The sequence below is a fragment of the Vipera ursinii genome (genome assembly GCF_947247035.1).
Source record: "Vipera ursinii genome assembly, chromosome: Z".
In the NCBI taxonomy this organism is placed as follows: domain Eukaryota; kingdom Metazoa; phylum Chordata; class Lepidosauria; order Squamata; family Viperidae; genus Vipera; species Vipera ursinii.
The window spans coordinates 102,640,840-102,658,278 of NC_139517.1; the positions used below are offsets into that span (position 1 = coordinate 102,640,840).

Below are 17,439 nucleotides of genomic sequence, written 5' to 3' on the forward strand. Positions count from 1 at the left end.
CAGAATTCAGTAATAGAATCCTTTTTTTCAGACTTAAAGAAAAACATTCTTTTTGTCCTGAGAACCACAAGTTGGTTTCTGTATTTTTTTTCTCATAATGTGTTTAGCATTTTCTCCTCGATAATTGTTTGCTGTAAAAAGCAGGTACAGCATGTCTCAACAATGTTTTTAACAGCAGCCTAGATGAGGCTTGTCACCTCCAACCCCATCAATTCAATAACTTTAACCCTCCAGTTCTTTCCTTTTAAGAAAAACACTTGTTGGACTTTTTTCTTATTCAGGTTATTTTGTTTTGTTCATATAACTCAGCTTCAAATCACACGATAAAGGATGTTCATTAACAACAATGTTCCTTTCTCGAAAAAAATTCTTTTTAAACAGAGCAGACTAATCGACGTTTATGTAAAAACATTAATTTTATTTCTGGAAAATTCAAAGCGAAATCCGAAATTATAAAACAACCCCTTTCCCTATCCCCGTTCCTTATTTTAACCTCTTCTTTGATTTAATTATTTCAGCACTCAGTTATTTCCTGCAGCTCCCTCTTCCCCCCATCCCCGCCAGAAAGTCTTGTTCTAAAAATTCACCACCGAACAGATGTTTCCCTTTGTATCAGTCGAGCCCTTGCCCGAGTGCGTTCTTCGTCTTCGCCATCTCACGTGAGCTACAGCTTTACGGAACTTTCCTCGGTGAAGAGCAGTAAAAGGGAGCTCCAAATAAAAGACGGGGGGAGAGAGAGAGAGAGAGTCCCTCCTACTTATTTACCAGCGTTGCTTGCTGAAAACCCACGAGCTGCTGCGCAGGGACGAAAGTTACAAATTTGCGCCGTTTCCCCAACTGGGCGCCTGCGAAAGCTTAGCTTGGCATAAGCTCCTGCAGCCCCCTTGCAGTTTGCGGCTGCACAAGGCAAACCTTGGACTAAAAGCGAGCCAACAGCTGCGATGGCTTCCCTGCAAACAATGGGGCGGCTGGAGGAAAAGGCTCGGCGGCTCCACTTCCTCTCCTCGCACGGCCCAACCCACTCCCCTGCTTCGGCCAGGCTGCTTACAACTTATGCGCGATCTTTCCAGCGGCACTTCCTGCCTGAATGATCCCCGAGGTATTCGGGCGCAGCTGCTGCCTTGGGGAATCCACTGTCCCGCTCGCGCCCCCCCTTGTCCTTCTCCACGACTAACAGGCATCTCCCCAACTACCCCTGCACTCTTGATTCCTCTCGCGGCTTCTTCGGTGTGGACCAACCCTCGTGTTTTCGCTGACCGGCGCAGCTAGGCCCAGCCGCCGCCTTGCCAAGGTTCCCTTCGAGGCGCGGTTTCTTCTTTTAAGCCCTCCCGCCAGCCAGCTTAGTCCTGCACAAGAAGGCCCCTCAGTTGACTCTCATTTTGTAAGTGACACCCACGAATTCATTCTTTCACCTGCTCACGGTCAACCTCTCTCATCAAGTACAACGCAAAGGGTTTTGAGGAGGGAAGGGGATGGGATTATGGGACTTGGCTGCTCGCCAACAGCAGCTCAGCTTCTCTCTTCCTGCCTAAGGTCCGGAGTTCCAATTAGGACCAGCTTCATAAGCCCCTGCGAAAACCCTGCCACTGCCTTGCCCGCCCCTGTTCTGCTTTTTATCTTCCCCCTGCACTAGCGCTGCCTACAGGAAAATCAATGCTTCTGCCCACTTCTCAACACCACTGCAGTTTTATATTACAGTCAAAAACTATCATCAGTAGCAGAATTCTCACTGCAGTGGCTCTTGAGCAGGAGACAAGGTCTTGAGCTAAACAAGACAAGTCCAAGCATTAAGAGTTCAACAGCATTCTCCAGACATTACAAATCATTAGGAAGGATTTGTGAATCCATAACTGAACTAGAACCAGGCCCTTACTCTGAAGAAGACACTTGTAATGTTTGAGGTCTGTTACTGTGCTTCAAATCATCCTGCTCATAAATCCTCTTCAACTGAGTCTTTTTGCTCAGTAATAATGCTCTGGCACTTATGAATAAGTCCCACGGAGTTCAATAGAACTTAGGTTTTAGTACTTTTACTACTAGTCATTATATCTATAACTTGCCACTTCCAAGGCCACAACAGTTATTCAGTGTAATATAGATCTATTTTTTGAAGTGCAACTCAGTACTCTTACAGTTGGAACTATAAATATGTTTTGACTTTTAGTAGATTTATTACATTTTGAGGGAAGGGATAGAGTGGTTTTGTCAATTACTTTTTTGTAAGCAATTCTCTATTTATAAAATTCAGATTAATGATATTGGTAGCATTATCAGGATAGTTTGACATTTTATTTGATATTAACTGGGCTGCTTATATTGCAATGAAAATCCACATTTGTAAATGTGCTTGTGTCCCATACATGTGAATTATAGGACATTATGGGCCTTTAGTTGGCAACCTTTCATAAGCTACTGAAATGCTTCCATGATTATTTGGGGAAGTGGCCAGTGAGTTTGGTGAGAAAATGCCCAAATGATTCCAAATGAATTCAGGCTGATCACACAATCAGTGATATTGGATCTTAAATGCATTTAATTGCCAATAGGCTATTTCACTTATTGGTGCTGTATTTCCAAGCAGTTATTAGGACAGGAAGTTTAAGTTGCAAAGCCCAAATAATCAAACAAGATTGATTTAGAATAAATAAATTATGGATGACCAGCCTAATTCTCAGATAGTAAATTCTTTAGATATCAGTCTTGGAATTTGCTTTCAAACAATACATTTAGGATCAGAAATAATCAATTTAAGGCAAGGAGATTTGACACTAATTAGAAGTTGGATTGAAATTTTCTTGTGTGAAAGATAAAAGAGTGACTAAAAATATCACATACTATCTTATTTTTTATTTTCCCATTGCACAAATTGGTTTAGAGCAAAAGCATTCTATGAATTTTTAAAGTATCTTTTCTGATCTTAGATACCATTTGTACACCACTACTAATGTTGAGTAAAAAAGCATTTCTTGTCTGGTAAAGAAAACACTTGTCAGACATATTCAACAAGCAACAAGCAGGTCCAAATGTCCCTGCTGGCCTGTGGACAAGAGCTTCAACAAAACATTTGAAGGGATTTGAAAAGTCATAGGCATCTGCCTTTTATTGCATCTTAAAGGCTGAGGAATCTTTTTGTTCTTTCTACATGATTTGCTTGTATTGATTATAGCGCCAGCAGCAAATATGTGCTGAATAAGCCCTAAGGTAATGCCTTTACACTCCTTTCTGTAATGTGCCAATGCTTCTAAGTTAAAACCTGTCCCATTACAGTTTTCCATTTAAAACGGAGCATAACTCCGCTTGGCTGTTAGGGAGAATTTCTGCCCTTGCAATAACCTCCTGCTCTGTTGCAGAGTCACCATTTAGTTCCTACTGACAAAAGAAAGGAAAGGGAAATCATGATTTTTGGAGAATGTCTCCAGAAATATCTCTTCCCGTTCCCCCTCCTCTTGCAGGATCTCTAGACCCCTGAAAGCTCATCTCCACATGCTCGGAGCGCTGCACTTTGTTCCTGTTCACGATCTCCCACGTTTGAAAAACTTAAGCAAATAAATAAATAAATCAGGCAATGACCTGAAGATGTTCCAGATGCGGTTGTCGTTGCACATGATTTGAACGCCCCAACTTTGGGGCTATTCAGCAACCTCCGCAAAGACTAAAGGGGAGGGAAAACAAGGGAGAAGCAAAGGGAGGAACACCCCTCGGAAACTGCTGGGGAAAGAGCATCGTCCGCCCAAATTAGGAAGATCGTGTATAACTGAAGCACGCGGAGAAAGAAGTTGTATGCTCTCCCAGACTGCCAAAGAAGTTTTTTTAAAAAGCAACCAAAGGCCCATTTTTCGTAATTCAAGGCGGTACCAGATAACATTTTTATTTGCTTTGAACTGGAGGTGCAGAATTAAATTAGAATAATTCTTGGTCGCGCGTCTTTTTTCGTACCCTTAATATATTATACGATTTTTTTAAAAAAAAGAGTCATATAAGAATGTCATTTTTTCCCCCTAAGGTCGGGAAGAGACAGCTAAAATGCCGAAGCAGTCACCCACTGACCTGCTTTTGCTGCTCCCCCTCTCCAGTCGGGAAGAAGAAAAGCAGAAACAAAGAGTTCTAAACCTTTGCTTCAAAGGCTTTTTGAGGAAAGGGGGAGGGGAGATGACCAGGGTCCAGGAAATGCTGAATAGGAAATGTCTTGACTCATCACAACCCGTACATTTCCCAAGGAACAACTCTTCAACTATGATCCTGGGATCTATTGGGGGGTGGTGGTCTTTTTGGTTTCAGACTCTCATTTCTATGTTTCAGGTTCCAGTCGCTTCACTTGCTTTTCCCCTTTCCAATCTTGTTTCCCCTAACATCATGGTCTGGTTTCATCTGCTTCTCTGTAGTTTAAGGAAACGCCCGTGTTTCTTCAAGCCTGTTGTTGCTATTATAAATAATCCTGATTTATTATAAGTATTAACTGATTTCAATCAATTCAATTAATTATTGCAGTCGGGAATTATCCTTAATAATTACTTATAATCATGCACCCCACCAAGCCAACTCTGAATCTGGAAGAAGAAGTCTTGCTGGAACCAAAATAGTTTCAAGTTGTCTGTTTGAAACATTATTATTATTACTATCATCATCATCACCACCTATGGAAAGGTTCTCCGGGGGATGCACAACAGAGACTTCCTTGCAAGCGGCTGCCCCCAGCGATAGAGCAGGGCGCAACAGCTTTAGAATCTAAGCCTCACGAAAAGGAGGGGGAAGCGAAGAGGGCGGGATTGAGAGAGCGATTATGAGAGGCTCGAGCTCGGCACGAGTGCGCCCCCGGCGCAATGGATTCTGGGTAAGCAAGTGGCCGCGCGGCAAAAGGAAACGCCGAGGGGGTGGGGAGAGACAGAGAGAGAGAGGCAGGCAAGAGGTGAAAGGTTAGCGGCCTGGACGCCCCGCCCTTTGCGCCTAGGTGCTTGAATGAATGGAAGGGCTGCGAGGGTTGAAGATTAGAGCTGCAGCAGTGGCGGCAGCGCTGGTATTGCATAGTGTTCCATGTGCAGCTCCCGGAGATTTTGCATGCTTCCCTCCCTCCCTCCCTCCCTCCCTCCCTCCCGGCGGGACAAGCAGGCAGTGGTGCATTGCATCTGTATAAGAAGTAGTTGAGCTCCTCAACAATCTCCTCCTCCCAGCGCGTCTGTTCGACAATGCCACCAAGAAGAATTGCAATCATGGAGGCTTTGCTCTTCTCTGCTCCCCTCGCCACGGTACAGGCTAGGAGCCAAGACTAGGGCCAGCACCACACTCTCGCATATGAGGCTAAAATATTACTAGGGAAACCGACTTCCTTCGGACAGCTCTCTCTTTCTTTCTCCTTCCCACCAACCACCACCATTTACTTCCCCCCCCTTTTTTTGCCCATAAACACGCGCGCACACATATACACACAGACACACACAGAGAGACAAACAACATAGTACAAGGAACAGAAATCATTCTTTTGTAGCGCCCCCGCATCTGCCTCACGACCTTTTCTGTTCCCGTTGTTGTACCCCACAAAAAGAAGAGTCATTTTTTGTTGTTCATTTAATTCCCCTTTATGACAGGTTTCCTGCGGGTAGCCCCTTGGTCGCCCCAGAATTTGCTATACATTTGAAGCCTCCCAGCCCAGCCCTTCCTTATCCCCAGGTCCTCAGTCACCGTAGAAGGTGCTTGAGTATGCTGTATTCCTGGCCCAAAAAACCGAGCTGCTCGGCTGCCTCTTAATACAGTCCGGGAGGGGGTCCCCAGCCTCGAAACCTCGATTTGAGCCGCCGCTGTTTTCTTCGTACGGCAGCGATTGGTGGGGTCTTTTGGCCGATAATAAGTTTTCATTTAAATCCGCGCGCCGCCGCCTTATTCCTCAAATGTTGTACGGCATTCGCTACATCGTTTCTAAAAGCAACAAAGTTGAACGAGTTCTACGCTTTTTTCCCCTTACCCCTCCCATCCACCCCTCAGCATTTGCTTCTCGCGTAGAAATGGAGGAAGAAATGTAAAACGCTTCGTCGGGGAAATGATTCCCTTTGTTCTTTCATTGTTTCTCCCCGAACTGGCAGCAATAATCACTAACACTTACCTTCTCTCTTTTTTGCTGCGAAATCCAGGAGTTCCCATCAGCCGTAAATATACAATCCACTTTGGAAAGAGATTAGAAATGTTGGGAGAGTTTCTTTTGCACACCCTTCTCTTTTTGGTGCAAGATTAAGTTGCCGAGCACGTTGTTGCAAGCTGGAGCCCCCCCCCCTCTTCTTAGTGAATGGTCACGTTTAGGGCCCTCCAAGGCCATCCTAATTCTGCCAGTAGAATCGAGGATATTGAAGGTCTAAACTTTCAAAAGAGAAGGGGGCCTTCGACTAGCCTGCTCACAAATGCTCTTGGGTTTGCAGGGGAGGGGGCTCACCGCTTTTCCCATGCATGCGGTAAAGGAAATGCTAGAAAAAGAAAGAAGGAAAGTTTCTACTTTATTGATTCTTCATGAGTACTAGGTTAAAAGACAAGCACAGCATACATTTGAAATCCACAACCACATTCTGTTTTCTACCCATGCGCAAACCTTAACAGACTTGAAAAATAAAATGATCTGGTTGTAGAGGTCCTGGATAGAAAGTTTAAGTTGCATGGGAAATTCAAAAAAATAAGTTGAAAAGAAAAAAGATTGCTGTTTTTTTTAAAAAATACAAGAGTATGCCTTTATTTAATGCAATGGTCAATTGAGCAAAGTCAGCTTGTCTTCAAGGGTTTCTACCTATGTTCTTTTATGCTTAAGGCCAGCTTTACAGTCTCAATGCACAAACCTTTTAATCTAAATAGGATGAGGTTTGCTGATGCAGTAGCTGTTTGAATTGATCTTTATGTCTGAACTAATGAGAGGGATTTGTAGCCTCCTTTGGTTTCCGCAGCTCTCAGATACATTAAAAGAAGGCACTCACTGCCAACCTCCATCTTCATCAGGGGACTGAATTGAGTAGCACCTTGCTTTTCATCCTCATATTTTAAAACCCCACTGAGTACCCACAAACATTGAATTGGACTGTTTCTCTGAAAAAATGAATTTCCTTGCCAACCCTCTTAGTCTTAGTACCTGGGCGACTGATGAAATAAGTATCACACACTCAAAAATAGAAAGGATAATGTTACCAATGTCTTTCCTGCCCCTCTTATAGCTTGCTTGCCCTACTTCCTCTTAATGACTCTTCTTCCTCTCCACCTTCCCCAAGTAGGACTGTTCTTCTCCAAAAAAAAAATCCCCAAACAAAAAAATATTCCAATAATAATAAGAATAGTCAAGTCAAGAAATATGTGGAACAGACAAAAAGATATTCTGGGCCAATATTTAATTGACATCAAAATGTTCTGGGATTGTAAACATTCCTTATGAATGCAGCCAAAATAGGCAAGCATTGTCTTGCTTTTATCACAATTGTAATTATGGTGTCCTTTTAACTGCCTCATAGCAAGCCAGATAAAGGAATTAGCCTGTAGCTTCAGATTAAATCTTTCTTTACCCCTCCCTCCCTCCCTCCGGGTGTAGATCATCGGGAACCTCAGATACCTGGGAAATGCAGAATGTTAGAAGTCTGGTCATTCCTTACAGTGTACACCATGGAAGTAAATTGTACTATACTATAATTCAATGAAATCTATAACCTTTGGATCTCCTATATTTGTAATTGTTCTCTTTACTTTTTGCACCTTGGTTTTCAGTGGTCTTCCAGGGTGGAGGATAAATAATGATGGGAGGTGGGTTAAACTTAGGATACTCTTTTTTCCATGCAGTCTGGGCTTTTGCCCACCTGTATGTAAGAAACACCAGCCTGTTCTTTTTGTTTACTGCACCTTTGTGTCTAATTAAAAATGCCCATTTTTAGGATCCTTGCAGAACAAAGCCTCCCCAAATCCTCTTTACATCCAAGGATTTGCAAATTTATAAAGGCTGCATTGAATTTGGGATGGGTCAAGGGGCAAAAAAAGGGTAGAAGGTCACTGCATTTTGATTATGGGTCAGTAGGCAACATGGCACGCGGTTTGTGTCCCAAAAACTCTTTTTTAAGTATGAGGTTTAAAAACAAAGATGAACCAAATTTCTAGGGAGAAATAAATCATTAAAAATGGAAAAAGTCCTCTCTTTCTAGGACTGTTAGGCAGAAAAGATACTCCATGGGAGAAGATAAAGCTTGGGAAATGCTGAAGGGAAAAGCAGCCTTTAGTACCAGGATAAATCCTGGCTTTGTTTACAAAGGAATAATTCAAGAGCCTGATGTTATGTTACAGAAATATTATTATGGCTTTTAGATTATTTTTTAATAGTGGTAATTGTAAGGTGTTAAAAAGTACCTATGTTTGCTATATATTTTTTTAAAAAAATAATTTGAGGTGTTTATTTACAGTCAAATATTCTTTTAATTGTTGTCTCATCCTTCACATGCCATCACCCTAACTACTTTGGATATATTATTAAGGGTGATAAGTACAGCATATGTACTCATTGTGAATATCTATTTTGAACTAGAAAATATTTTATTTCTTCTGGTGTAAACATACAAACATACTCACTCCCACATACACACATACACATAAAACATAGAGTGGTCTTCAGGCTAACTTTGGAAGACTAAGCTACATAGAACAGAAACAGATAATAATACAGAATAAATAAACAATAGGATTGCATGAAAGGAGGGCATTGTAGTGTGAAAATGTATCAAGACAGAGTGAATTTAAGGACTTAGTGAAACAGAGGTTTAAAGTGCTGCTGCATTTCACAAGTAAATCTTTAAGAGGCTATAAATGGTTCTGGGTAATTTTTCCAGAAAGAAGAGGTCAGCCTGGATTGTCCTGCTGTTTTAACATCATCCTGATAATTCTATGAAAATATATCAAAGTACAATCTGAAGGGGTGATTTCAAATAGAGACACACTCAGTCCCTCAAAAGCACACAACAGTCCAATATATTTTTATATCAAAAATTAAAAACAAGAATTATTGGAGCACTCATAGGGACATACAACATTAGGAGAGTAATACTATTTTTCTCTGTTATTTTCTAATTAGCTTTATCATCTTCCAAGAGTGCTTCAAAATGACAAATGGATTGGTTAAAAAACCCCCATCAAATCTATTGGATGGGTAAGAAGCATATTTGACTGATCATCTGTGCACTATATATGTAAGGTAAACTGACCTTCAAAGACTAAAATAATTCACCTCTGCCATTTTGTTTAGTTTTTTTCCATTAATTTGTAACAGAAAATCCTTTCACAGGAATTGAGAGGATGGTCCTTGGTTTGCTTGAAATGAGATTTTCAAAAGAGCTGAAAACACCAATGTCCCACTACAGTAGTCCAGTTTTCAAAATGCTTAAAGTTAGGAGCTTTTCTACTCCTGCATAGATCCTTCAACAGTGTAAGCCTGTTATTCCAGAAAGAAACAGGAGGCCCAGTTCCACGCCTTTAGCACCTTAAGTGCTTTCCCAGCAGCGCCCATAATTCAGTGGAGTTAAAGTGAACCTTGTTACTAGCCAAGCATCTGAGAAGATTTCACCAGGATTTAGGCAAAGAACTACCGGGCATTTGTGAATAAATCCCAATATGCTGGTTTCCCCAGGGACTTCTGTGATAGGAAGGTGAAGAACTGAGGGCAAGGTTCCTGGGCTTGGAAGTCAGTCACAGTCCACTAGAAGGCAGATCCTTCAGGAGGATTAAGGCTGGAACCTGAGACAGCCAGAACTAGAGTGTGTTGCTTTAGCTGGGCTGAAGAATCATAGCCCAGCAGAGGGGGAGGAGGGAAGGGCCTGCCTTGCTTTTCCTCTAAGAATGTCTCTCTGGAAATGACCGGAAATAAACACCTTAATTTTTCACTGGCTCACTCATATAAAAGCACAAACATGGACATGGTCTCTTATATGGAGTGGGGATATGGAAGTGGGGAAAAGGAGGTAATTTTTCATGTGAATAATGTGAATTCTAAGTGCAGCTCCCAGATTGCAGCAGGAGATCTATGATCCCTAGGACAGCCCTAGTATTCCTTCCTTCCTTCCTTCCTTCCTTCCTTCCTTCCTTCCTTCCTTCCTTTCTTTCTTTTTCTTTCTTCTCATTTAGGGGTCTTTGAGTTAATGTTTATAAATCCAGTTTGCCTCCAAACATGCTTCCAGAAAGTTCCTATGAGTGCATTTTGTTTTGATGATCACAAGAAAACCAGCAGCTTTCTCTCCCTTCCCCCAAAAAAATCAAGAGGAGGAAGTTTTAAGAAACAAAAGACCTAAGAAATCCAATTCACTGGCTAGGCTGGGCATCCTCTTCTTAAGTGCTCTGGCTTGAGTTGAGCTTGTGTATTTATTTACTTCTTTATTTGTTTACCCCCCCTCCCCTCCCACATCTCCATCACTCTCTCTGTCTCTCTGTCTCTCTGTCTCTCTCTCTCTCTCTCTCTCTCTCACACACACACACATGTAAATGGGGGAGGGGGGAAGAGAGAGTCTGCTATGACTGTGACTTACATAAAACAAATAAGAATGTACTTTGGAAGAAATTTGGATTCATACCAATTCTTAATAACTGTATGCACGTGCAGGAGGGTATGCTTTTAAGGCCAATGCTTATAGCAAACAAAACCCTTTGAGAGTTTGAACCTTCTCTAAAGGGTGCAAGTAGTCTGGCAAATTTAAAAGTGTGGGAGGGGGAAGGGAGGGAGGTAGAGATGGGGGGGAGAGAAAGGAGATTCCTATACCCCATTTATCTCTGAGTACTTCACAGCTGTAAGGAGAATGTTGGTTTGGCTTGTGTTCAATGGCAACCCAAAGGAATTGAGCTGCATCAGGTCAAACCAAGGTTTCAGAACTCAACTTTGTGAAGGAAAGAAATATGCAGCTACCAGAGAGGAGAGAACTTTGGGCTTTGGGCCACAACTTCTTTCTTTTGTGCCTTGATCTACAAGGATTCCAGAATCATCAACCTCAAAGCAAAAGGGAATAGAGGAAGGAGAAATGGGATGAGCCTTCTGCTATCCTAGAAAAAAAGATGAAGAAAGGACCTTCCTTCTTTCCTCCCTCCCTCCCTTCCTCCCTTCTTCTCTTCTTCTTCCTCCTCCTCCCCTACAATGACATTTTTTTTAAAAAAAAAATCCAAGTAGCTGTTTATCCTCAAAAAATAGGCTTGCAGCTCCAGAATCTGAAGCTCTGCCTCCTGGGGTGAGAGGAAGAGGAGTCTGTTTATAGACAAGATGGGGAGCTCAATTTGAGCTGTTCAGTGATACACCCATTCATTGTTTACTTTTGCGTTTAGATTCTGCTGAAGAGGCTTGGAATTCAGGCAGCTCTTAAGAAGCCAAAGGAAAGCAAGCAGTCACCCAGGGGCGCTTAGTTAGGTTTTCAAAGGACCCTCTTAATTTCCGGATGCCTCCTCACTTTCACATGCAAAGAAAGACAAAGTCAGCTTTCTTGGAGAATCATATATTTGGGGAAGCAGAGGTGAAAGGATGTAGTCATGCAAAACACCCATGAAAATTAATTACAAAAAAAGATGGGAAAAAGCAGTGATGTGTGTGTGTGTGTGTGCATGTATGGTGTGTGTGTGTGTTTATTTATTGCAGTGCCAGTATAATAAGAAGCCCTTTTCCTGTACCTGCAGGTCTATATCAAGGGGAGGAATTGAGGAACAGAACCGTGAATTAGAAGACAGGATTTATTCTCCCCTCCCCTCCCTGCCCATGGGTTTTCTGCAAAGGAGGGATGTATTTCATTTTGACTGTGGCCCTGAGCTATGAGAGGCCTGATTTGTGCATCTATCCAAGAAGAGAGCTTAAAATCAATGGATACCTCCATTCACCACCCTTCAGAAGCTTTGGAGAATTCTTATTGAAGCCCATTGACTAGACTTCCATTGGAAGACCAGCCTTTGGCCTGATTCTGCACCTAAGAGCTGTTCCCTTTGGATTGAATGTATTTTATTCTTTGGTTTTTCATGCATTTGATGACTGAAAGAGCCCTTACTCTTGAAAATATGAAAGGGGATATCTTGCTGGTTGGGTGGTGGAGGGAGAATAAGGTACACCCAGTGCTTTTTTTGTAAAAAAAAAAAAAAGGTGCCAGAACTCACACATGTCATACAACCCGCCTTGCCCTACCCTACAAGGCTACATCCAAAAAAGGTGCCTCTGAGCTTTCTATGAGAAAAGAAGCCCTGGGTACACCTCTAGAACAATCCTGCAAGTTTTTCATGAGACCAAGATGTTGAATATTTGGAGGTCACTAATAGGAGTTACAAAGGAGGCATGAAAGGCAACTTCAATCTGTAGTCTGCTCTCTGGCAAATCCACTGTCCCACATAGGAGTTGTGCATCCCACATCTTGAAATTGCAAAGCTGGGAGTGAAAGGCAGAATGGAACCTGTATAGGAGTTCTGCAAAGGTAGCTGGGGTTAGAAGCTGTAAACTAGAAGCATCGTTTTGACCCACTACAATCTTTCAAGTACCTCTCTTGAATCTGTTACCATTTCCCCCTCTTCTCTCTCTCTCTCTCTCTCTCTCTCTCTCTCTCTCTCTCTCTCTCTCTCTCTCTCTCTCTCTCTCCCCCCCCCACGCCAAACAATCAAGGCTCAGGCAATCCTGGAACTGACTCGGAAACTCAAAGCCTCTACCTTGGGAAGCCGCCCCGCAAACTGTGGAAAGTGGATACAGTTCTAGCTTATCTCTGCTTTGTTACGGGTCTGACGTGAGCCCACGTCCTGATCTCTCCCCCCCTTCCTCTTCCCCCCTCTGCTTCCCCTCCCCCCAATATCACAGGCAGAATTTCATCGAAAAGTGTTACAGTATGAAGGAGCTGGAGCTCTAGAGAAGCGCACTGCCCCAGAGAAACCCTAGCAGGGGAGCAACAACTTAGCTCTTGGGGGGGGAGCGAAAAGGGGTGTGTGTGTGTGTGTGTGTGTGTGTGTGTGTGAAATAGAGAGGAGCGAGAAGGAGGAAAGAAGAGGCACCTCTATGAACGTGAGTATGCTCGTTCTCTCAGTCGGAGGGGGTGGGTGGGGAGAAAGGAGATTTCCAAATAACAACAAATACGCCCCAGCTCTTAAAACAAAGGGAAAACTTTAACGCCCCGCGGAGGGACCCGCCAGACGAGCAAGTCTCCTTTGACTCGTTGGGCAGAATAAACGCCCCTTTAAAATGATTACTTAAAATGGTTACTCTGCTGTTCCGGCATACATACACACACACACACACACACACACACACACACACACACCTCAGTCATCTTTCCATCCCTAGAACTCTTGCAGTGTCTTGGTGGGAAAAACAGCCCCTCTTTAATTGTACTAAATAGCTGAATGAAGCTTTCGAATTCCTATTTATTTTTTAGGGTGGGCTTTGTAAAAGAAAGAGGAGGAGGAGGAGGAGGAGGAGGAGGAGGGGGGGGAGGAGAGGAGAAAAGGGGGAGGAGGAGAGAAGGAAGAGAAAGAAGAGGAGGAAGAGGAGGAAGAGGAGAAGGAAAAGGGGAGGAGAGGAGGAAGAGAAGGAGGAAGGGAGAAGGAGGAAGAGGGAGGAAGGAGGAAGAAGAGGAAGAAAAAGAAGAAAAGAGAACTAAAACGGTGTCAGTAATCCAATTCCAATCCCTTCCTTTAATACCCAAGCGCCGTCGAGCTGCCTTTGGACTGGCTGAGAACCTCTGGATTGTTTAATAGAAAGATTTATATACTAACAGTATTATTTACTTTGGGAGGGGAGGTGGCAGTCTAAGAGTATGCTAATTAGCTAAAGATTGGAGAGGGGGGGCACGAAGGGGGTGGAATATCAATTTTTATTGCATCACCTGTCAGGAGTGTCCAATCAGCGCTGGCTTTAGGGGAATTAATTGATGAAGGTGTCTCCGGACGAGCTCACTTCACTCTGTCATTTGATTTGGAGCAAAAGCAGCGGCGGGAAGAAGGCTGCGTGGCTCTTCTGCCTCCTTCAGCAGCCCTCTGGCTTTACATTCCTTTATCCTGGGCTGGACAGGGGGAAGAGCCGCCAGCCCAAGGACACAGGTAGTGAGCCTGCCTCCTCAGCTACGTCGCGAGAAAGGCCGGGGCCACCAAACTGATATATTCCCTCCCACTCCCCAGGACATGATTTTTTTTTATTTCCACCCTCCAGGGCTCTTTCCAATTCTCCTCCTTTCTGCCTTGCGCTTCTGATTTTTTTTTTGGTAGTCCTCCGAAGTTTGATCAGGAATAACACGCTTTGTTCTTTTCCATTCAGTAGGATGCCTTGAGACCAAATCCAGCATCTGGCTGAGGATTTTTTAAATTGCCTTTTCGTGAGTGGATTTCTTTTCTCCCTTTCTCTATCTCTGCCGCCCCACCCGCCCGACATCGCACCTTTTCTTCCTGCTGCTGATCGCCGTTCCAACTTGTGGGGTGCACGGCGGGCCGTCGCCCATCCATTTTCCGCTTCCCCTGCCCAGATGCTAAGCTTAATTTAAGGCGCACCATGGAAGATTTGAAGTCGGGTTTCGAAGAGGTGGATGGCGTACGCCTGGGCTACCTGATGATCCGGGGCAAGCAGATGTTCCCCCTCTCGCAGGTCTTCACAGATCTTCTGAAGAACATCCCGCGCACGACGGTGCACAAGCGCATGGACCACCTGAAAGTCCAAAAGCACCAATGCGACCTGGAGGAATTGCGGAAGCTCAAGTCCATCAACTCCATAGCTTTCCACGCCGCCAAATGCACCCTTATTTCCCGCGAGGACGTAGAAGCGCTTTATACCTCGTGCAAGACCGAACGGGTCCTGAGAACCAAGCGTAGGGGAGGCGCCAAGCCGGGCCAGGGGACCCTGCGCCCCGACCCCTACGTGGCTCTTTGGAAAGACGGCGGCAAACTTTGCCGGAGCTTGAACGAAGGGACTACAAACCAAGCCAGCAGTAGAAAGAAAGCAGCCTGGCGCAAGGCGGCGGCCGCGGCGGCGGCTGCACAAGCAGGAGCTTTCCTACCGGCTTCGGATCTACCTCATTTTTGGAGCAAATCCGCCGGGCGCAGTTTGCCAAGCTTTGCCCGATCGCCTAGCAATGAGGCTGTAAACTATGAAACGGCCCAGCTTGGCCAGGATTATGTCTCCCTGGCCACAGAACCCGCTTGCTTTCGGAGCCTCCTCTGCTCCAAGCATCCTCATTACTACTACCGTTCCTCGGCCGCCATTGCCACTCAGCCTAAGCTCGCGGCGGCAGCGGCGGCGGCGGCGGCGGCTGCAGCGGCGGCGGCGGCGGCAGCAGCAGCAGTCTCTAGAAGCAAATCGCTGGGTCTCCGCTGCAGAACTAAGCGGAAAAAGAGCACCGAGAGGCGCTTCTCTGCCGGGTGCGGGCGGCGTGTGGTGATCCTGCCCCGAGCTTGCAAAGCGGCTCGAAGCGCCGTGGCGGAGAGGCTGCCTGGACTGCGCGGTTTTCTGACTCCGCAGCCTGCCCCGGCTTTCCCGGAGCCTTACAGTAGCGACTCGGAATCCAGCTCCTATTCGAATCACGCAGACAACGACTCCGACTTCTGCTCCAGCCTGAGCAGCACCAGCAATTCCGATTCTTCTGAGGAAGAAGAGGAGGAAGGTAGCTGCGCTTCGGATTCCAGTGAGCTGAGCTCTGACGAGGAAGAGCAAGAAGAGGAGGAAGACGACGACGAGGAGGAGGAGGAGGAGGAGGAAGAGGAGGAAGAAGAAGAAGAAGAAGAGACCAGCTCGGAATCTGAGTCCAGCTCCGGTTCCAGCCACGTCTCGGTCCAGAGTATCCGCTTCAGACGCACTAGCTTCTGCAAATCGCCCAGCCTCCAGACTTCAGCTAGCCTCGTGCCCCATCCGCCCCATTTTGCTAGCCACGAGGAGCACCCTGGTCCAGCGCAATTCGTCAAATGCGAAGCGTCGGAAGAACCGGAGGATTGGAGGACCCCGGCTGGCTGGCTTTCAAAAACTGAGCTGGGCTTGGACTGCACCACTCATCCTGCCGGCAGCGCGTATTTAAGATTGCTGGAGCAGCCCACGGAAGGAATCGGTGACGGCGAGGGAAGATCTCTTTTCACTGGCAAGGACCATTCCACACTCGTGCCTGAGGTAAAGTCTCTTGACCTGCCTGGGGTCCCCTGGTTAGCCTGCGGTGACTCTTCTAGCTCAAAGCCAAACCACATTTTGCCCCAAACAAGATTCTTCGGAGAGGGCCAGATCTGTCAGCCTGCCCTTGCCTCTCACCCTCACCTTTCTTTTCTTTCTCCAACGGGTTCAAACAGCACCACTGCTGTCCTAACCCACCTGTCCAAGGAGCTTCCAGGAAATGCCCAGCTCATTGGGAGACCAGCCACTTGCCAGGGAGCTGCTGTTGTTGCAAGCCCAGATCTCCAAAGCCATGTCCAGTCCCTGACTTTTGTGCCCATTGCCCAGATCAAAGTTGAGGACAGCAGTTCTAATGCTGAATATGGAGCTCTCCCAGTACAGATCCCATTGAAATGGGAAGGGAGTGACCAGGAGACCAAGGTAGAGGCAGACCGCCAGTCATCATCAAGGCCCAGTCCCACCCAACATCCTGGAACTCTTCTGCTGTCAACCAAGGCAGACCCTACCTGCCTGGAGGACTCTCCTAGCACTCCCAAGAGCACTCTGTGTCCAGCTTCTCTGAGCCGGACCCTTGCTGCATGCACTTTAGGCACTGCTTCTGCTGCCAAACCTGAAGATGGGGATTACAAATTTGGAGCCCGGGTGAGGAAGAACTATCGCACCTTGGTCCTGGGCAAACGAGCCACCATACCAAGCCCAGCACCACTCAAGCCAAATCTGAAATCAGCACGTAACCCCCGGCCACCTCCAGGGAAACTCCCAGAGGCTCAGGAAGGCATCTTGGATGATTTGACTGTTCTTAACCGACGCAAGAGGGGGCCCAGCAATGTTACCTCCACCCTCAAGAGGCCATTCAGTTTCATGGGCAACTTTCCCTGCCCTCCCTCTCTGGTGATTGGCCCAGATGGAGATCTCTCACCAGCCTATACCTTAAGCACTGCCAAGAGTGCCCAATCACCACCTAAGGCCCATCCTATCTGGAAATGGCAGCTGGGTGGGTCACCAATACCTCTTCCACCCAGCCACAAGTTCAGGAAATTGAACTAATGAAAGAGCTTGGATGGGAATTCTACTTTTATGGTTGATGTGAGGATGGCTTGAGTTTCTGAATTCATCTTAATAATAATAGTAATAACTAATATTTTGATTCTCCCCCTTTCCCAACACCTTCTTTTCACTACAGTTGAGGGTAGCTACTCTGGTTTTTCTTCTATCGCATCTGCTTGCATTTTTATTTTTGGAGTTCTAGTCTGTCCCTCCCAGTCACTGGGGGGAATACAGCAACAAAAATTGGATTACTTTTTTGCCATGAAAACAGATCAGGGGGGAAGAGGGTAGTAGCGTGCATGAAGGGAGAGAGATCT

General features: G+C 45.4%; 1 protein-coding gene across 1 annotated transcript; it reads left to right on the forward strand.

The window, feature by feature from the left end:
* Window positions 1-14,476: 14,476 nt before the first annotated feature.
* SKIDA1 (SKI/DACH domain containing 1) lies at window positions 14,477-17,164 on the forward strand (the record flags this gene model as incomplete). Its single annotated transcript, XM_083379032.1, has 1 exon — window positions 14,477-17,164. The coding sequence occupies one exon, from the start codon at window positions 14,477-14,479 to the stop codon at window positions 17,120-17,122; it is 2,646 nt and encodes an 881-aa protein (XP_083235158.1). The 3' UTR covers window positions 17,123-17,164.
* Window positions 17,165-17,439: the final 275 nt, after the last annotated feature.